This window comes from Hyaena hyaena, unplaced genomic scaffold (assembly GCF_003009895.1).
Source record: "Hyaena hyaena isolate Hyena2069 unplaced genomic scaffold, ASM300989v1 scaffold_6, whole genome shotgun sequence".
In the NCBI taxonomy this organism is placed as follows: Eukaryota; Metazoa; Chordata; class Mammalia; order Carnivora; family Hyaenidae; genus Hyaena; species Hyaena hyaena.
In genome coordinates, this window is record NW_024080638.1 from 7,494,538 (window position 1) to 7,515,610 (window position 21,073).

The 21,073-nt window shown below is 56.7% G+C and overlaps 1 protein-coding gene across 7 annotated transcripts in view; it reads left to right on the forward strand.

Annotated features, from left to right (window-relative positions):
• RGS3 (regulator of G protein signaling 3) overlaps positions 1–20,674 on the forward strand; it is a 122,451-nt gene extending 101,777 nt beyond the window's left edge. For 5 of the 7 annotated variants that reach the window (XM_039240169.1, XM_039240215.1, XM_039240220.1 and 2 more), the window contains 6 exons: positions 6,045–6,980; positions 14,534–14,598; positions 17,716–17,817; positions 18,094–18,155; positions 18,776–18,942; positions 19,732–20,674. In XM_039240169.1, coding sequence (XP_039096100.1) covers positions 6,045–6,980; positions 14,534–14,598; positions 17,716–17,817; positions 18,094–18,155; positions 18,776–18,942; positions 19,732–19,917 — 1,518 coding nt within the window. In that variant the 3' untranslated portion in view covers positions 19,918–20,674. Of the gene's footprint in view, positions 1–1,356; positions 1,379–6,044; positions 6,981–14,533; positions 14,599–17,285; positions 17,617–17,715; positions 17,818–18,093; positions 18,156–18,775; positions 18,943–19,731 lie in introns of those variants that run through there. The other 2 variants (XM_039240199.1, XM_039240224.1) reach the window with 2 other exon arrangements.
• Positions 20,675–21,073: the final 399 nt, after the last annotated feature.

A 21,073-nucleotide genomic window follows, 5' to 3' on the forward strand; every position in this document is an offset into this window, starting at 1 on the left:
ACCCCCTGACCCCCACTCGCATAATCTACCCGGGTGGGGTGATTCTGAGGATATTCCAAAGGACAGTCAGGACGTGTTGGTGGCTGGCCAGAGTCAGGATGGGGGATGGTAGTAAAGGCAAAGGCAGAGGGGGTGGTACCAGTCCCTGGTTTGGGCAGCTGGCGGTGGCATCATGGACGGAGTGGACCCGATTCTGCGTGAGGCGTGTTGAGCTGGGGCCACGGCGGGAGGTGCAGAGGGAAGTTTCTGTCTCTGGGCCTGGGCTTTAGCCACCCAGGCATCCTCTGGTCCCCCAGTGTGCAGGTGTCCCCAGTGAGCCCTCCCCTCCCCGGCCGAGCAGATCTGGGGCTCAGTGTCATTGTGGAATGGCCCTTCCCACATAGCTCTGCATTCTCTCTTGTGGCTCTTTATGGTTTTCCTGCCCATCACCGATCACACTCTGCATCTATTACGCATCTCTGTGGGTGGCCTAGGATGCAGCTCAGGGCAGTCCTTCCTCCCTGGCCTGGAGACTCCCCCAGGACAGGGATTGGGTCTTTCCTGTTTCCCACTTCCCTTTATGCCCTCAACGCCTAGGACAGTGCTCAGGGGCAGCACTGTTTCACGAGTACTTGGTGAACACTCACCTCTGGAACCTAGGCTCGGGAGATAGGTTGGGGCCAGCAGCATGGCCAGATGGCAGGGATGGTGACTGAGCCCCGGGGGAGCAGAGGGGTGCACAAGGGAGTGTGCAGGACTGAGCGGGGTGGGGGCCTGGGACGGGTTCCCGCCGAGAGGCCAGGAGGCCCATGACCTCATGGGCCGTCGGAGGGCTGGGAGGAGATGATGCTGGGCTGCCCTGCGAAGGTCGCGGCTGCTGTTCTAGGGCCTCCTACGGCCACACAGTGCCAAGTCGCAGGTGGTGCCAAGCTGTGGGTAGGTGCACACCAGCTCAGCATGCCTCCTGTGGCACTGGGGAGTTGTGAATTCCATGATATGGTGGAGGACACTGAGGCTCAGAGGGGCCATACCTGAGGTCACCCAGCCGGTGAGCCAGGTGGGGGTCATCTTCAGAGCTCTTTCCGCTGTACGGTGCTGTCTCCATCCTCTGTGTTCTGTGCCAAGCCTGCCATGTTGGAGACCGGGGAGGAAGAGAGCTGCGGGAGGCCCCGAGCTGGCAGGCAGAGGCAGGGGCGGAGGTGGCCCGGCTTCCGGGTGTCAGGAAATCAGTATGAGGATCTGCACGAAGCTGGGCTGGGGGAGCTGAGTGTTGGCCAGGCAGCTGAGGTTCCTGGAAGCCAGCATCACGCCGGGGACCCAGAAGCCAGGGAGCTGCTGGGGAACCCGGAATGTGCCACACCTGAAGGAGCAACCCCCACCTCAAAAGTCAGGCCTGGAGGTCAGGCGCTGGGCAGGAATTCGAATAACCTCTCCCTTTCTCTAGCGACTTTCTAGCTGACAGAGCACTTTTCTGTCCTTTTTCAGACTTGGTCCCCTTGGGCCTCTGGGATGGGGTTGGGGTATGTGGCAGGAAGTGTCCTCACTTCAGGGCCCATGTCCCATGTCATGGCAGAGAAAACCAGGTGATAGCCTGGTCACACTGCTAGCAAAGGATGGAGGGAGCATTCCAGCCCAGGTCTTCTGGCTTCACGTCCAGCGCTCTGTCTGCAAGATCTGAGCTGCATAAGGGTGACCCACAGACAAAGGCAAACCCCAGTTCACACCCCCCGCCTCCTGCACCAGTGCAGGAAGTGGTTTTTGAGGGCATCTGTGGTGGAGGTGATGAATCATCTCAGAGTGAGAGCTGCAGGTTAACTCTGGGGTCAGCGGACCTGGCTCCAAATTTAGTAGCTGTGTGACATTGGGCAAGTCACTTCCAGGAGCTCGCTGCCACCCTCTGCCCCCAGTAGCAGGTATGGGGGCGGGGAGGGACTCTGGGGCCCAGGAGATGCCCTGAGAGTCCTACCCGCTGCCCTTCCCAGCCTGTTCTGCGTTCAGGATTGGACTGGGGGCGGGATTTGATTAGATCCTAATGAGCAGCTTCCTTTGGAGGGCCTGTCTCATTTCCTATGTGCTTCTAGCAGACACGGTATGGACAGAATTCACACGGGTCCGGCCAAGCCAAAGAAGTGAGAGATGGGAGAGGTACAGACTCCCCATAGCAAAAGGGGACAGCTAGCTACAGAGCACAATGGACCCAAAGCGCTGGGCCAGCAGGCTGATCTCTCTGGAGCACTGTGGCTGGATTCTTATCACCGAAACCTGTTGCAAAGCTGCCTAACTGGGTTTTTCACCAGCTGCTACCTCCTCCACCAGACAATTGTCCAGCCTCTGATTTTTCTGCTCAGCTGAGGGCAGGGATTGTGTCTGTCTGTCCCTTCAGGGCCTTACTCAGTGCCCAGAGAATGAATGACCGCATGTGTATGTTTGTAGGCAGGCATGTCCCATAGCCCTCCCCTCTCCCTCACATCCTGCTCGCACTGCCCAGAGCAGTTTTGACACAGCAGGGCTCCACGTGTGTCACTCTGTTCCTCATAGGACAGTCCCATACCTGGCATCCACTGTGACATGTTCACAGTTTTGACACAGCAGGGCTCCACGTGTGTCACTCTGTTCCTCATAGGACAGTCTCATGCCTGGCATCCACTGTGACATGTTCTCATCTTGATCTCTTTTCCTGTCCTAATTCCTTCGCTTGCCACCCCTTCCCTTCCCTTCCCCCCCCCCCCGAATTTCTGAGGTTTCCTCTATTTCCTCTGTTTGCACCCACCTCCTGCAAGGTGCTCCCAACCTTGGCTCTCCCAGGACCACTGGCCTGACCAGACCTATCTGTGCCTTCACACGAGCCCCGTCCTGGAGCACAGGAAAGAACCAAAGGGCTGGGGTCCTTCTTTGCGAGTATCTGCCCTGTGTGTGCAGGGGGCCCAGGGGAGGGGCCTCAGGGACTGCTTACTAGCGCAGACTCCTCGGTCCACCCTACTTGCGTATGAGGGCCCAACGAAGCCAGGAGACATCCTTGGCCTTCAATGTCTTAGGTCATTCCCTTAGCTTCCGGGACCTCAGTGTCCCCACCTGTAAGATAAATAAGATTGGACTAATGATAGCCACCATGCTATCAGAAGCTTCCTGTGGGCCTGGCCCTGGGGGGAGCCGTGAGGATAGTCCCATGAGTCCAGTGTCATATCGTGGCCCTGTTCCAGGTGACGAGATGGGGACCAAGAGGGTGAGAGGCTTGCCAGAGACACACAGCTGGGAGTGACACCACTGACTTCAGGGCACCCTGAGAGCCCTGAGAGGTCGTGGGTGGTTTCTCTGCTGCCTGGGATGGGCAGGGGGGTGGGGGTGGGGGGCCCCCCCGGGGACAGTTGCACTTCCCCTCCCAGCTTTGTTTGGTTTGGCCTCAGTCTGGGGCAGGATTGGTAGAGGCTGGCTGACTTGCCTTTCTGGTTTTGGGTCCGTGGCTGTGCTTTCCGAGGGGTAGGCGGGGTCGGGCTCTGTCACTGCTGGGACAGGCCTGGCCCCACCCCCACCCCCCCAGGGAAAGGGGAAATGCGGCCTTCCCCCACCCCCCACACCACCCCGCCTTCAGGGCCACTCCGTGCCAGGTCCTGAGGGGTACCGGTTCCTGCTTCCTTCTGTCAGTCCTTCCTGGTCCGGGGTCTGGGGGGAGGTCTGGGGAGGGGGAGGGGGATTGAATGTGGGCGAATTCGGGAGCTGGCTGTTTGTTTTCCTGGAGGAGAATGCTTCCCTGCGGGTGGGGTGAGTGGGGTGAGGGGCCGAGGACTGGGCTGCTCTGGAAAGAGATCAGAACCAGAGCTGGGAAGAAGGAACCAGAGGCCCTGTTCTAACCCCCCGCCGAGCCTGATTGGCGCGGGTGCTTTGGGGCACGTCTCTAGGTCAGTCTTGCTGTCAGTCAGCAGGGGGGCTGACTCTCTCCCTGGGAACAGTCTGAGGAGGCTAAAGTGCAGACCTTAGTTTCCAGATGAGATTTCTGGACCAAGAGGCCTGTCATCACAATCACCAACTTTGATTCTGGGTATTTGACCAAGTTTGTTTCCAGGGGCCCATGGGAAAGACGTGCTGCTATTTGAGGTTGATGACTTGAGCATTTCCCTTTAGATCCCCTGTTTAGTCACCACTAATACCACCACCAGCATCCCGGTTCAGAGTTTTATACTTTGGGGCGCCTAGCTGGCTCAGTGGGTAGAACATGCAGCTCTTGATCTTGGGGTCTTGGGTTCAAGCCCCACACTGGGCATGGACCCTACTTTAAAAAAAAAGAGCTTTATATTCTCTATGGTATATTTTCCTGATGTGTCATTTGGGCACATCATTTGGTTGGTTATCTCATTTAATGGGTGGAGACCTTGAAACCCGGAGGATTTAGTCTCTGGGCCTCAGCCTCCTGCTCTGTGCGCTGCAGATTTGGGATCACTGATGTTTCAGTGTCTGAGGGGTCCCCGGGGGGAGGGTAAGATCCCACCTGTGGGTATGATTTACAAGACAGAGAATCCGTGGGTGGGTGGACACGTCTCTTTGGCTGTGCCTGAGAACCAAACCCTGACCAGATCATCCTAGAGTCCTCTGAGGCCCTCCCCACTGCCTTGCGCAGCTTCTTCTCCACTGGGGTGGAGTGGTGGGGGGACGCCTTTCACTGTCATGCTCCCAGGCCGTGGCTCTTACCCGCACTGTGCTTCCACATCCCTGGTGCTCCCAGGGGTCTGCGGGACCCCTGATCCCCCCTACCACAGGGGCCACTGACTCCCAGAAACGAGCCTGTCTGGGGCTTCACTGTCACAGACTCCCCAGGGCTTAAAAGACTTCTCCGCTTTGGGCATAACCTTTCAGCCCCAGGCAGCTCATGCAATAGTGGGAAAATCACTGCTCTTTGCCTCAGCATTGTCATCCGTCAAACGGACATTAACAGTCTCCACAATAAGAGCCCTTCACCTATGTTTTGGGAGTACTCTCAGATTCTCAGCCAGCGTCCATGCGTGTGTATGTGTGTGTGTGTGTGTGTGTGTGTACACATGCATGTACGTGTGCACACACACTCCCATACAGCTGTACACTTCCCGGTGATGCATGGCCACTTTCTCCTTCATTCATTCTAGGTGGCTGTGGCCTCTTGATGTGTGAAACCTGGATTCCAGATAGTTCTCATTCCAACATTCCAAATCCCTGAGTGTGCCGAGGGGCCCAGCCTGGCCTTGGGTCCTGCCTCCCCTGTGTGGCCACAGCGCTCCTGGCCTTCCCTGTGCCCCAGTGTTCCTGAGATCACCGCCTTTCAGGCTTCAGCAAGGGCCCTGTGTTTCCTGTGGCAAATGAAATCTGTAGGAATCCAGCAGAACACCAAAAGGTTCTGAGGGCTGTGTGTCAGGCAGGAAATGCTTTCTTTGCTGTGCAGAACTCCTCAGGTTCCTCCAAACACAGTTTACAAAATCACGGGGTGGAGGATCCCTCAGTGAGGTCCCGGGTGCCTGGGACATCTGTTTAGTCCAAAAAGGGCAATACCGTGAAGTTCTGGTTTCCTTCCAGTTTGCTAGTTTCAAAGAGATGCTTTCAGAACGAGTTCTTGCTTGAATAGGGTATTTTAGGGCTTTGGTTCAGGTAGAAGATGCCCTTTGGCCAGGTCTAAGCCTATCATCCCTTTGTGGTTGCTCTGACTTGGGGCCTGGGTTGGTTATGGTCCACGAAACAGACACTCCATGACACTTCCTTTAGTGGGCCGCTGGGAAGGTCACACGAGAGGAGTGTTTAATCTGGCATGGCCCTGGCACATGACAGGAGCCAGAATATCGTGGCCACCTCTCCTCCTCCTCCCGCTAGATGACTGACCGCACTTTTGATAAAGCAGACAGAAGACTGAAGCAGAGAAGGGTGGGAACCCATGTACGGCTAAGCCGAAGGGGCTTTCAGGTTTCCATCAGGCACTGATGGCTCTGGGGTGTCGGGTGTGAGGGTCAGGCCACTGCCTGATTGATTTCAGCGCCTGTGATGCTGGCTCATGTGGTACCTCGTAGCCTCTCATTCTGAGCTTTTCTCGTTTGCTTCTTGTTTCCCAGATGTTTGAGCCAGAGGCGGATGAGAAAAGAGAGATGCCCTTGGAGGAAGGGAAGGGGCTGGGTGCTGAGGACCCTCCACCCAACAAGGACTCCTCTCCTGGCCAGGAGCCCCCCTCAGGACAAGACTTTCCACCCAACAAAGAGTCCTCTTCTGGCCAGGACCCTTCTCCTGGTCAAGAATCACTGTCCGGCAAAGACTCGCCTTCCTGCAAGGAACCTCCTCCAGGCCAGGAGCCCTGGCCAAGCAAGGACTCCCCACCATGCCTGGAACCCCCTGCCCTCCCTCCCTGCCAGGACCTTCCTGCTACGCAGGAGCCCCCTCCAAGCCAAGACCCACTCAGCCACGACCCCCCTGTCATCCAGGACACCCCTGCTCAGGAGCTGGCACCCTGCCAGGACCAGGGCCCCCCGGCAGCTGAGGAGGCCACAAGCTCTGGGGACCCACCGGCAGCCACCGGAGTTCTGCCCGTGGCCTCCAGGCCAGCCTTCGTGATCCCCGAGGTCCGGCTGGATAGTGCCTACAGCCAGAAGGCCGGGGCGGAAGGGGGCAGCCTGGGCGATGAGGAGGATGCCGACGAGGCCGATGAGGGGGACGAGGGGGACGAGGAGGAGGAGGAGGAGGACACGAGCGATGACAACTATGGAGAGCGTCACGAGGCCAAGCGCAGCAGCATGATCGAGGCGGGCCAGGCCGCGGAGGGCGGCCTCTCCCTGCGGGTGCAGAACTCCCTGCGACGGCGGACGCACAGCGAGGGCAGCCTGCTGCAGGAAGCCCGCGGGCCCTGCTTCGCCTCCGACACCACCCTGCACTGCTCGGACGGGGAGGGCACCTCGTCCGCCTGGGCCATGCCCTCGCCCCGCACCCTCAAGAAGGAACTGGGCCGCAATGGGGGCTCCATGCACCACCTTTCCCTCTTTTTCACAGGACACAGGAAGGTGAGGAGGCCACGGGTGGGTGGGCGTGGGTAATACATGAGGCCGCAGGGAGGAGGGAGGCGGATCCCGGAGCGTTGGCCATCCCACCCCTGCGCCTCTCTAAGCCTTCCAGTGAGCCTTCTACCCATTTGACAGAGAATAAAGTTGAGGCGTGGAGGGACCAAGAAGGCAGCACCTAGACTTAAGCCCGTGGCTCTGAGACTCCAGATTCTGTTTTTACAGCTCCTTTGGACTGGGGGTCCCCCGAAAGTAGAACAGCTGTGGCCTCGTCCAGGACACTGTGCATGTAGATCCAAAAGGTCTGAGCCATTAGCTGGAGACCTGTCTCCTGTTGTAGAACAATTTAGACCAGGTCCAGGCCTCGCCGGACTGGACATCCATCAGCCAACAACGACAGCACATGTCCACCCTGCGCCGGCATCATTCTGAGCAGTTTTATGCAACCTCGCTAACGCTCACAACAGCCCGCGAGGTAGATGCCATTGTTGTTCCCCGCAGATGGGGAAACCGAGGCACCGAGAGGTTCTCCCCCTGGGCACCAGGCCACACAGTTTATAACTGTCTGAACCAGAATTAGAGTCTGGCTCCAGGGCTGGAGCTCTTAACCACCATGCTATTTGCCTCTTGCAAATATTTATAAATAGATGAAGAAGTGTTTATTGATTTCCTGCTGCGTGCCGGGCCCTGTGCTCCGTGCCACTGCGGGGCCACGGGAACCTGTGGGGGCTGATCTCAGCTTGTGAGGAACGAGTTCTCCGTGAGGGTCGGGAAGGTGGCCTACCAGTGACAATTTGCTCCGTGACCTTGAAACCCACTAGCCAGCTTGAGCCCGGGCTCTGTCTCTTACTTACTGTGTGGCCTTGGGTGAGTCATTCGGCTCCTCTGAGCCTTAGTGTCCTCCTGTGACAAGCAAAGATTAATGGCACTCATGTCCCAGGATGGTTGAGGATGAACGGGAAGAGCCCGGAGCCTGATGACATCAGTGCAGGAGCTGGTACTTGCTGTCGAGGTGCTGGTGGCCAGTGCAGGGCTAGGCGTTGTTACGACAATGTTGCGAGCTCGGTGGGTGGGGGTGGGTGGGGGTGGGTGGGGGTGGGTGGGGGTGGGTGGGCCAGGGCCCACGGAGGGCAGCTGACCCCCAGAGACCTGGGAGTTCAAGGAGGAAAGGCCTCAGGGCCTAGGGCCATCATGGAAAGCTTGTGGAGAAAGATGCCCCCTGGCTTGGCCTTGATGGCTGAACAGGTTCAGAATAAAGAGAGGCTGAGACGGGCATTCTCTGAAAGTGGATGTGACCTGGATAAACTGCCTGTAGAAGCCAGTTTGGCCAGAGCAGAGGATTCCTAAAGTGCAGGGATGACAGATACAAGGCCCTTGGCCTGCCGTTCTGCCTCCACACCCATGGCAGACATGACTAATGGATTCCGGCACATTTCCCCACCGAGCTGGGACATGGCCCCGGAGGCCTTGACCTCAGCCACTAGCAATAAGGCCCACTTGGCACTTCAGGAGGACACCTTCTTTTGCAAGGTGTGTTGGGCTAAACTTTGGGCCCAGGAATTGGAACTAAATCCCAAAGGGACTAGGCTGGATCTGTTTCCTCATCCGCAAACACATGTGGTTCTCACTTTGATGCGCTCCTCAATCACCAGCAAGAGGTTAATAATACGTAGATTTCCAAGTCTCCAACCCCAGACTTACTTCTGGAATCAGGATTTCCAGCAGGTGGTGCCCAGACCCTGCATTTTAAACACACTCTCCCCCAGGGACTGTGATGTTCCGCAGAGTTTGAGGATCACCATCTTAGGCCGATTCTCGAGGCAGCTCCTGTAAAAGAGGGTCCAGAACTGTGCTGTACCCAGAACTGTGCTCTACCCAGGTGCGGCCTCGGGCCTGCTCAGACCACGCCTGGCTGCTCCCATCTGGAGGGTGCCGAGGTCCCAGGCCTCACCACCCACTGGGGCCTCCCGACCCTGGTTCCTCACCCCCTCTCCAAGACTCTTCCAAGCTCTGTTCTGTATGTAAATACAAATATTTATATACAGACAAAGTCATATACATTCATGCATACACTTCTTGTTCCCCAAAGCAGCTGATCTCAGTTTCTATTTTGGGGCGGATAACTTCTGTGTTGGGGTGCCCAGTGGTCCAGCCCAGCTCTGTCTGGTTTCAGCGTCCTCCTTCGGGAGCCCAAGGTTTTCACTGGCATCGCCTCTTCCCACCCTCTTTTGGCCTCTTGTTTCCTTCGCTGGGCTTGAGTGACTGTGCCGGCAGGGGCCTCAGGCTGCCCTGTGGTGGCTGTCCTTCTGTGGTTCCCACCTACCCGGCTTCGAGTCCATCCCCCGTATATCTTGCTTACTCCAGCCAGCCGGCCTCAGTAAGAACGCTGCCCTTGAGGTCCAAGCTGGACGAGCCCCTGGTCTCGCTCCATCTCTCACTGGCAGTGGGCCTTGGGCAAACAAATCCCTGCCCTTCTCTGAGCCTCAGTTTCTTCATCAGCGAAATGGGTATGGTAATACTACCTCCGGTGTAGGGTTGTTGGGGAGATTAAATAGCCTGACTTGGGTAAAGTGCCTGGTACTTAGCGCTCGGTAGGTGTCCCATAAATGGGAATCATATTGCTGATGACGAGGCCGAGAGTGCAGTGGTGACAGTTATGCCAACATTCACAAAGCACCTCCAGCTCCCTGTTCTGGCCTTCACTACATTGCTGTAAGGGGGGGACCCCTTGTACTTGTCCTCCAGCAGGGAGCCTGAGGCCAAGGGAGAGGTGTTTTGTCCCAGGCCACGCAGCGCATAATGCTGGAGCTGGCGGTACGCAGACCCTGCACACCTTACCTTGCAAGGGATGGGCAGTGGGGACTGGCAGCGGCGGGGAGGCAGTGGGCTCCCCCATGACTTCCGTCTTCCTGGCTGAGGCCTGGCTTTCTTGGACGGTCAGCTGATGCCTACAGGCCACTGTTCCCAGGCTGCTCCAGGCAGGAGGTAAAGAGGCCAGGGATATCTTCAGGCTGTGGAGTCCATCAGACCTGGGTTCAAACCTCAGCTCTGCCTCCTCTTCCTGGTCCTGAGACCTTGGCCAAGTGAGATCTTTCTTTGAGCTTTCATTTTCTCTCCTAAAGTGGGAGTGCTAAATGTTCATGGAGTTGTCCAGAGATTTAAGGAGTCGCTGTACGTAGAAAGCTCTGTGTCCATGGCAGTGATCCTGTCATGATGGACACGCAGGCAGGCAGCGCTGGCGTGGCCCTCGGCTGGTCATTGTGCTGCTGTGTGGCTACACTGAGGCTTAGCGCATGTAGCCTGTCACAGGGGAGACAGTCCCTGTGTTACCCGTACCTGTCACCCCTGTGCACTGAATGATTTCTGCTGTGAGTAGCAGTATCTGAACCACACCGATGTGAGAGATGGTCCATTCAAAGTGGCCATTTTACAAATGAGGTCCATAGAGAGAACTCCCCACCAAAGTCATCCTCTGGGCACGGCTCGCGGTGCTGAGTTGAGTTGCCTCACAGCGCCCTCTGCTGCCACACTCTGGTATTGCGGCCGCTCCCTGACGACCCTGCAGGCCGACCCACAGGCCTGCATGGGCCCTTTCCCTGGGAGCCAGGGACGCCCTGGTGTCTGTGTGTCCACACCCACGTTGCTGCCATTGGATTCTGCCTTGGCCTGGCCTGGCTTGGCCCGGGGTCATGGCTCATTCTTTGACAGTTGGGAGACAGTGGCTGCAGGCCCTCCCTGGCCATGCTTCCTTCCCCGCCTCCTCCTACAGGGATTGGCTTGGGCCCAGGCTGTCTGTGGAGGGTGCTAGCCCTGTCCCGCAAAGCTTCTCACCAAGGCCGGAGGTCGGACAAAAGGACCCCTAACATGCCTTGCAGCTCCAAGATGTGATTACACCTGCTAGTCTCCTATTTAAAAGACGTTTAAGGAAGAGTTATTTCCAACATCTAAACAGATACGCGTAGCATTTAGATCTAGTGTTTCCACAAGATTCTATGGGTCTGCCAGGTAGTGCCAGGTCAAAGAGAGCAGCCAGGCCTGGCCAGGTGGCCCCAGAAGTTGGGTCAGGACCAGTAAGAGAAACTGATGAGGCCCTGCTTATGAGAGCCCTCAATCACGGGTGGGCTCTGGAGCCAGACCTAAGATTCTGCTACTGGCCAGCTCGCGGAGCCCAGGCAAGCTGCTGAGCTGTCCTTGGCCTCAGTTTCCTCAGCTGTAAACTGGGGCAAATGACAGCAAACAGCTCTTAGAATTGTTGCAAAGAATAATGAGATAAAGGAGGTTAAAGCACTTTAGCGCAGTGCTTGGCGCATAGCAAGTGCTCGGTAAGCAACAGCATGACCACAATAGCTGATAGTCACTAAGTTCTCACACCTTCCCAGCACCATGCTCAGCGCTTCGTATGTGTTAACTTAATGGATTCACACAATACCCCTAGGAGGTGGGTCCAGCTATCATCCCAATTTTATAGATAAAGAAACCAAGGCAGAGAGAGGGGCTGTAACTTGGTTAAGGTCAATTAGCTAATAAGTCACGGAGGTCAGATTCAAATCCAGGCAGTTTAGAATAATTGGCCCTCTTAACCACAGCTGTTATTATAGTTATAATCACAAAAAGAATTATCATTCTTATTCCAAGAGGCAGGGGGCTGCCAGTTCCCAGAGGGGCCGGATGGGGGCTGGGCAGGCCCCAGGGATTCCTGCCTAGAGTAAAGGTATGGCTGGTGGTTCCGGGCTTGTCTCCACTCCTCCTTCAGCCCGGAGGGCCCTGTGGAGAGGCAAGGCAGTGCGGAGATGGGAAGGAGAGGCCCCTGTGTGCTGGGCACTGGGCAGGCCTTGCTGCAGCTCCTGAAGGGGGAGCCTTGGGGCCCCCTGTGGGGCTAGAAATCAGAACCCTGACTTTGTGGCTCAGTTCCTTCTCTGCCTGGCCTGCAGCTCCCCCTCGGTGCCTGGGTTTCCCTAGCTGCTCTGGGGGCCAACTCCCAGGGCCTGAGCTATCAGGCAGATTGGTGTGGGCGGGTCCCTGCCGAAGATGTCCCCCTCCCAGCGGTGGAAGGAAGAGCCCATTTCCCAGCAGCACAGAGGCTGGGGGTGCGGTGGGGCGGGAGTGGTCCCCAGGCCCATTGTGTGGGCTCCATAAAGTACGGAAGCTGAGGTTAGAATGGCAGGAAGCCCAGCGCCCGTGGCCCTTTCCCACGGGTGGGGGCTGAGGGCACTGCCTAGCCCGGCCGGCGTGACTGCAGCCTGTGTGCGCAACGGGGCGACAGAAGTAAGACTCAGTGCTAGGCAGGGAACACTGGCAGCTCTGCTTACAGAGGCCACCAGGATTGGGCCACAGGCGCCTAGACTTTGTCCTGGCGAATCCTCTAACAGCCAGGGGCATGGCTGTCACCACACCTATTCTGTAGCTAAAGAAACCAAAGCTGAGAGGCTAAGAAACTCCTCCACAGTCAGTGGAAATAGGATCAATACTTACTTCCTGTAAACCCAAGCTCTGGGATCGCACATCATAGGTGGGCGTGTGCCTGTGTGTGCACGTACACACACGTGTTTACAACCCTGGCTGGGCAGCCTTCTCAGGAAGGAGGTGGCATTTCCCCTGAGTCTTTTACTGAAAACATTCAAAATGCATCCTCTCCTTATATTTGAGTAGCAGCATCCTCTGGTGAGACACACCGGCCTTAAATGCACACAGGCCCAGATTCCAGCTGTCATTTAAACTCTGACAGTCTTTGGCCAAGTGACTGAACTTCTCTGAGCCTCCGTTTATAGACTTACTTTGAAGATGAGCGAGGTAGTATCTGGATAACGTGCGTCCCGGGGTCTGGTCTACAGTCTGAGTCCCATAAATGAAGCTATAATCCTATCCATCAGTCTATCCATCCATGGGTGGGTGCTCGGCTGAGGCTCGTAGCACCCCCTGCTGGCCATATCTGGAATAAGGCCACTTTTCTTTCTTGAATTAAGAACACTTTAAGAATTAGCCCACTGATTTTACAAATGAGGGAACTGAGGCCCAGGGTGGGAGGAGGAGTCAGAGCTGAGGTCCACACCTGGTGGCATGCTGTCTTGTCTTGGCACATAGTGTCCATGCCCAGCCCACTCTGAGCTGTAGTGCCTCTCCCATCCCAGAACATTTCCTGGGCTCCCGCACTAGGGCGGCACTGTAGGCACGCTGGGTTTCCCCCTGCGGAAGGTGGGCAAGCGCCAGCAGGGCAAGGCGAACAGAAGACAGCCCTGGTAGAGATGGTGGGAATCTGGAAGGGGTCTGGAGAAGAGGAGTGACAGCCTGGGAGGAGATGAGAATTGGTGGGGCGGGAGGGAGAGGAGAGAGGGCATTCCAGGAAGGGGACACAGCACAGGCAAAAGGGGAGGGCTGGGGCAGGGGGTGCCAAGTGCGGAAGCCAGTGGAGCAATGGGGCACAGAGCTGCAAGCCGGGACCCAGGCAGCGAGAGCCTCAAGACTCATTGTTCTCGGTCTGCTTTCCTTTTCTCGATTCATTCGTGCACCTGGCAAACATTTGTTGTGCTCCTAATGTGTGCCAGGCCCCGTGAAGGTGAGCCAGGTGGAAAGAGGGCTTGCTTTTGAGAACTCACAGTCAAGCAGAGGGGACAGATTTAGAGAGAGCCATTTCAAATGTGGGGGGGGCTCTAAAGAGGTGAGGGAGGCACACCCTTGGTCTAGGGATGCTCCCCAGGTGAGGAGGCAAGGCATTCAAGTGGCTTCCCCAAGGTCTAGGTCTTTCCTGAAGCTGGTCTTGGGAGTAAAGGGGGATGGGAGAGTCACAAAACCATCTCCCATGGAAAGTATAGCACATAAAAAGGCCTGAGGTGACAGGGCAGGTCAGGTGAACACATTTCATTTGGCTGGAGGGCAGGGTCAGCGAGGGTCAGGCTGGAGAGATAACTGAAGGAGTTGTAACTGAGGTTAAAATGCAGCTTTCTGCCCAGACCCTGTGTATCGTGTTACAGAGTGTGGATGTTACCCTGGGACACTGGGGAGCCATGGAAAACTTTCAGGCAAAAGAGTTCTCTCAGGCTTGTGCAACAATCCACTTTACACACTGCCGACAAATCCCAGGTCTCTGTCAGACTTCAGAATCCCGAGTTAGTCGTTATGATCTCGATTTTGAAATTAAGAAGCAGAGGCTCACGGAGAGACAGCAAGTGGCTGTGTCACACCGCGGAGCTGCTGCATCAGCCCTGCTCCCCACTCTGCCCTACTGCATGCAGCGATTAAGTGCCGCGTCTCTGGCTCTGCTGTTTGCGCTGTGTCTCTGGCTTCTCCCCTGCAGCCCGGGTTCCTGCTGCACGGGGGTGGGGTGAGGTGGGGGAGACGCCTTTGTTGGGGGGAGTGGGAGGGGGCAGCCAAGCCAACCACACTTGACAGACAGCCTGATCCCAGGAAGGGGTCTCCCTGCCCCTCACCTGAGGGGGAGGAGCTTTGCAGGAGAGGGTGGGATGGTTGATCGGGTCTCAGCTTGGATCCCTGAGCCTGTCTTTGCGCAGGCAGCTGCCTTCGGATGCCCTAACTGTAACGAGTCCCTCTTTCTTCCACAGATGAGTGGGACTGACGCAGCTGGGGATGATGATGAAGGCTCGCGAAAGAGAAAGAGCAAAAACCTGTACGTTGCAAAGATCCGCGGTCCTCAACCTTGCAGTCGGGGAGGCTCCCCAACCCCCTTTTCCTCCTCTGTCCTCGAACTTGCCTCTCCTCCACGGGTCCAGGTGGGGAGAAGGGGCTGTGTCCAGTCCTTCTCTAGACAGACACCAGACAACAGGAACCCAGGACTTAGCATGGCCCCCGGGGAGGGTCAGCAGGGTCCTGAGCGTCCGGCACTGCCCTCAGCATTCATGCGGAGCGATGCCTAGTGCTGATTCAGTACCTGGAAGCCCCAGGGAACCGAGCAGAGGCAGCCAGCCAGGTTGTCCTGGCCCCGGCCCAGCCTCTGAGCCAAGCAGTGGCTGAGTGCCCTTGACAAGTTCTTTGCTGCCTCTGAGAAAGGACTGAACCAACAGTTGACTGGGATTCCCCCGTTTTTCCTCCTAAGCTCGTGAATGCTGGCAGTCCTGGACATTGCCAGGAGGTGGCGCTGCTGATCCAGGTGGCATAGCTGCCTTTATATGCCTGGAGTTCACACAGCTGAGGACTCTTCGAATCTGAGATAACAACAAAAATAACTAATATTTATTGTGCCAGGCACTGTTCTGTGTGCATTCCATATATTATCTAATTTAATCTTTACCCTTGTTAAACAAATTTTTTTTAATGTTTTATTTTATCTTTGAGAGAAAGATTGAGAGAGACAGTGTGAGCAGAGGAGGGGTAGAGGGAAAGGGAAACACAGAATGTGAAGCAGGCTCCAGGCTTTGAGCTGTCAGCACAGAACCTGGATGCGGGGCTTGAACTCATGAACCACAAGATCATGACCTGAGCTGAAGTCTGAGCCACCCAGCCGCCCCTCTTTACCATTGTTTTTATTTTATGTTTCCTTTTCTCTTACTCACCCTATCTTACAAATGAGTAAATTGAAGCAGAAAGACGCTAAGTTACTTGTCCAAGGTCACGCAGCAAGTAAGTGGTAGACTGGGGATCTGAAGACTGGCATGCTGGCACTAACAATAGAAATAGAATATATAGGTATTTTTTCTTCAGAGCCTGTTCTATTGAAGCTCAGTGCAAAGCAGTCTGAAGGAGGTTCCCAGCAGCCCTGCTAGGTAGCCTTTGAGCCCCTAGAGATGAGAGCCCATATACCCCAGAGCCCACCCCTTCCATCTCTTCATGGCTCTGATTGGAGGAAAGTGTTCTTTTAGCTTCTTCTTGAGGGTCCCTGTTCTGCCTTCTGGACCCATGTGGGGACACACGGCGCCTCTCTGAGCCCTGGCATCCTGTCAGAGAGAGCACTATGCCCCAGGAAGGCACGTGCTTGCCCCCAGCGCCCCCACTCCCACCCCGGGCTTGCTGAGGGTCCCAGTCCTCACCCAGAGGGCTGCCATCCTTGGCCTTAGCTCACTGGGGCAGACCTGTGAGTGCAGGGTCCCGGTCCCTGGCTAGCCGCCCAAGACCCTCAGGGCACTGTGGCCTCGCTCTGGTCTGAGCATTTTTGCCCTTGGCAATGTGCTAAAACTCTACGTGCATTTTCTCCTCACTTCTGGTTACCACCCTAGCAGCTGGTAGGTACTATGGTCATCCCTTTTTGATGGATGAGAAAATTCGACCTTCTGAGAGGTCTGGTAACTTGACAAAGAGCACACAATTGGTAACCTCTGGAGCTGGGATTTGAACCTGAGGCTGTGTGGCTCCAGATCTCATACTTAATCTCCACAGGGTACCTCTTTCCTTAACAATTTACACAGGGAGCCCCATAGGCCTTAATGCCACTTTAAGCTCAAATAACTTCAGAAGTGTGAATATTACAAACTTACAAACACCCGTCTGAAAGTTGAATTTTTTAAAATGTTTACTTATTTTTGAGAGAAAGAGAGAGAGAGAAGAAGGAAGGGGCAGAGAGAGAGGGAGACACAGAATGTGAAGCAGGCTCCAGGCTCTGAGCTGTCAGCCCGGAGCCTGATGCCGGGCTTGAACCCACGAATCATGAGATCATGATCTGAGTCACTTAACTGACTGAGTCACCCAGGCCCAGCCACCTTAACCACTGAGCCACCCAACCCCAAAAGCTGTATTATTTAAATTCCTTTTACACTTAGGTAGCACTGTGATTTTGCCAACACGTTCTTAATTTCAACTTTTGGTTTCAAGTCAGCATTTTTTATATTTAGAAGGACAGAGACCAAAAATGAAATTTAAGCAAATGCATCATTCAAAAAAATCACAAAATTGGATGTGCCTTAAAAAATTACGTAATTAAAATTCCAAATGACATTTTTGAAAGTTTATAGGATTTGTTCTTCTGAAGTTATTTGCGCTTAAGATTACTAAGACTTTTGGGGCATCATGCATATTCATGGCTGCTTGTATCCAAAGCCAACGGAGGCTGAGGCCAGCTGCCAGGAGGTGCCCTATGTGTGTGTGGGGGGGGGGCGGTACAAACAGGAGCCTGGGACATTTAACCCCTTTCTTGCCAGCAGCTTTGCCCAGCTGCCTCCTGGGGGCGTGGCAAGACTAAAAATGATTCCTGGCTAAAAATAGCCAGTCCCGCCACCCCGGTGGGCAGAGCCACCCCTCCCTCCTTCCCAGCAATTTGCTGACTTGTTTTCTCCTCCTTCCCCCGGCGCTGCCATGGCAACGGGGAGGCCGATCACCAATAACTGGGTCTGGCTCGCAGCCGGGCGGGCCCCAGAGGCCGCCCCTTGCAGACACATGCCCCTTTCACGGACGCCCTCTCGGGGTTGGCCAGAAGGGATATTTTTTTTTCCACTCCCGTCCTCGGCCCTCCCATTTCCTGGCTTCTCCAGTCTGAGTCCCAGCCTGGCCCGCGCCGGGAGCGCGCAGTGCTCCAGCCGAGATCGCCCCAGTGCTCCGGCCGCAATCCCCGCGAACGCTCGGCTGCCTGGCGGCGCAGAGCCTGGGGGCGCTGCCTGCGGACCACCCCGGGCCCCAGGGTGGGGTCCCCTGCGGAGATGCTCCGCGGCCTGTACCTCACGCGCAACGGGAACCTGCAGAGGCGGCACACGATGAAGGAGTAGGTGCCTCGCACCCCAGCGCCCGCCCTTCCCACCCTGCGTGTGCAGGGCCCGAGTGTGGCCGGCTGACCCGACCCCTTCTCTGCTTCTGCCCCCAGAGCCAAGGACATGAAGAACAAGCTGGGCATCTTCCGGAGAAGGAACGAGTCCCCTGGGGCCCAACCTGCGGGCAAGGCAGACAAAATGGTCAAGTCATTCAAGTAGGTCTCCCCTGCCCTTCTGTGACCCCCCACGCACTCTCTGGTCCCCAGGGAAGCAGGGCTGGTGGGGGGCTGAAATGGAAAGGGGCTGTTGGGTTGGATGGATGGCTCTCTGAAGTGATGCGGGCCCCCAGAAAGGGGGTGGGCCCCCTTCTGGGCTCCCCAGCTGGGCTCGGCCATGCCGGAGGGCAGCTGACAGAGCCCACCCAGCCCCAGCCACCCCACTCCCCCGGAAACCTCACGGTGCCTCACTGTGCCCCTTCCCTCGCCCCTCAGGCCCACCTCAGAGGAAGCCCTCAAGTGGGGTGAGTCCTTGGAGAAGCTGCTGCTTCACAAATGTAAGTGGGGGCCAGTTGGCCTGCTCCCCTCCGTGTATGCCTCCCTCCCTCTTCTCCTTCCTCATCTCCCAGACCCAGAAACGGAGTCTGGTCCTGGAGAGGTCGCCTCTCCCTCTCCCCTGGGTCCCGGCAGGGTACTCTGCCTTTGGGAGAGGCCCTTGGGCTGGCCTTGGAGCCGGCTTCTGCCAGCGCCTTGCTGGCCACGGGAGCTGGCATGGCCTGCAGGAGGCCGCCGGGACCTGTGTGCTCAGCCCCGGATTCCCAGAATAACAATAAACATTTCCACGTACCCAGGGCTCACACTGGGCCAAAGGGCCCCACATCTCATGGGCAAGATCCCCTCTGGTCCTCGCAGGGCTCCCGGAGATAGGTTCGTGACCCCCATTTTACAGATGAGGGAGCTGAGGCACAGACAGGGGAGAGACCTGGCCAAGGCCCACAAAGAGGCAGAGTGGCAGGAGTGGGTCCGCGTCCCTGCGCCACCCGCCCCTTAGGAGCGGGTTCTTGTACCGAGCTCCCAGAATCCTCATCCTCAAGGCCCCTAGACGGGAAGCTGGGCGGCCAGAGGGCAGAAGGAGCTGGTTCTGCCTCTCACAAAGGGCCTGGCCTTCTCCTCACAGATGGGTTAGCCGTGTTCCAGGCCTTCCTTCGCACCGAGTTTAGTGAGGAGAACCTGGAATTCTGGCTGGCATGTGAGGACTTCAAGAAGGTCAAGTCACAGTCCAAGATGGCAGCCAAGGCCAAGAAGATCTTTGCTGAGTACATTGCAATCCAGGCGTGCAAGGAGGTAAGGCCTCCGGCTGGGCTCTCTGGCCTCCTGTCCCCATCCCCTGTGGCCTCTCGGCCATCGTAGGGACCTGGCAGCCTCAAGGAACCCAGGAGGGGGAGAGGCCAGAGTGACTCTTAGGGACCATGTGTCCAAGGTAGAGAGGAAGCAGACTGGGGCCCTGGGAAGATCAGAAATGGCCACTGTCCAGGCACCTGTGTGGCAGGCACGTGCTAAGTGCTTGATGTATGCGCTCTTTTATTTAACCCTGACGACAACCTGTAATGTAGGGTTAATATTCTCTTCGTTTTAAAAATGAGGAGACAGTCTCAGAGAGCCTAGTCAGAGTCCCCAACATCTGTGGGCTGCTGACTGAGTGCCGGACACGGTGTGCAGTGTCACAGTGGACGATCCATTGATTTAATCCGTATCTATTTACCATGGATGACCTTGCTTGGTCTTCGATACTCTTTGAGGCACATACTATTCTTTCTAACTTACAGGTAAGTCAGCTGGGACTCAGAGCACTTAGCTGATTTGCTCAGGGTCACACACCCAGGTATGGCCTGCCGGGGTTCCAGCCAGGCAGTCGGAGGTGTTTTTAGGCCCTATTAACTACCAGCCCTACGATGAGTGACCGAGCCATGACTTGAATTGCTGACCTGAGGGCCTCCACTCTGAGCCTTAGGATGTAGAGCAGAGGGGCTTGGAGGTGAAGGGCTGGGTAGGTCCCATTCCCGGCCCCGCCCCCACCCCCAGGACCAGCCCCCCTGCAGGGAGACCTGAGTGTACTGCCTTCCACCTCCGCAGGTAAACCTGGACTCCTACACCCGGGAGCACACCAAGGACAACCTCCAGAGCGTGACCCGGGGCTGCTTCGACCTGGCACAGAAGCGTATCTTTGGGCTCATGGAAAAGGACTCGTATCCGCGCTTCCTCCGCTCCGATCTCTACCTGGACCTCATTAACCAGAAGAAGATGAGTCCCCCGCTTTAGGGGCTGCCGGGGTCGAGCTCCGTGTTCACGTCAGGCAGGCTGGGCCCCCTTCCCACCTGCCTCTCTCCCCCTGAGACGGAGGGGGCAAGCAAGCCCCCGGAGGCTGTGTCTCCGGATGGACAGACGGACATTCGGACGCGAGGCCTGGACCAAGAGAGGCCCAGGCCACTGGAGGAGAAGGACTGGCCCCACTGGGTCCCCACTGCCCCGGTACGAGGGGACCCAAGGGCCCTGGCTGGTCAGGGCCCTGCGCTGAGCCAGATCCGGAGCCGTCGCTCTGTGCTATGGACACTCAGCATTGACCAAGTTCCTTAAAGAGCTGGCTGATGGGGCGGGGGGCCTGGCTGTGGGCTCCGGGGCTCCCCACATGGACCACCGGGGCTCGCAGCTCAGACCCTCACCTTGAGTTTTATTTATTTAAACAGTAGTCGGATGCTTGGCACGTCGTCGTGTAATAGGAAATTTTTGCCTCATCAGTGTTCCTAAGTTCCAAGTGCAATATTTTAACCGATGCCTTGTGAAAAGCCACCTCACAGAGAGGGTGGGCACCAACTTTCCAGTTTCGGGCACCAGTGGTGGACAGCTGGGCCTTCCGGACTGATGAGGCCTGGAGGGGTGGGTGCTGCCGTGTGACCTGGCCCAGGAAGCCAGCACCTGCCGAGTGAGGTGTCCTTCAGGGGCTCTGGGAAAGCACGGCACCCTCGGACCACACAGCAGCCAAGTTCTGGAGCAAATAAAAGGCCTGTGTTATTTCTCAGTCTTGACCCTGTCTGGGTGTTCCCAGGTTTGGGCTTCCCCAGGGTGGCTGGCGCTGGGAGGGTCAGTCCAGCTTCTGTGCTCTCGCCATCACCTGCGTCCTGTCCCAGAGCCACATACACGATTCACCGGTGATCATCCCTTCCTGACAGGGCGCCTCCCAGGGCCGGACATTCAGCCATGCTTGTTCTGTTTACCATCTCATCATCTCTACAAGCCTGGGAGGAGAGGGCTGTGCCCATTTCACAGATGAGGAGAGTGAAGCCTGGGCAGGTAGGGTGACTTGTTCAAGGTCACATAGCTGGCAAGTGGCAGAGACGGGATTCTGCCTCGGCCCAGCTGGCTGTACAGCCTATACCCTGGATTGCTTTCCTCTGCTCTCTACAGGACGGAGTCCTAG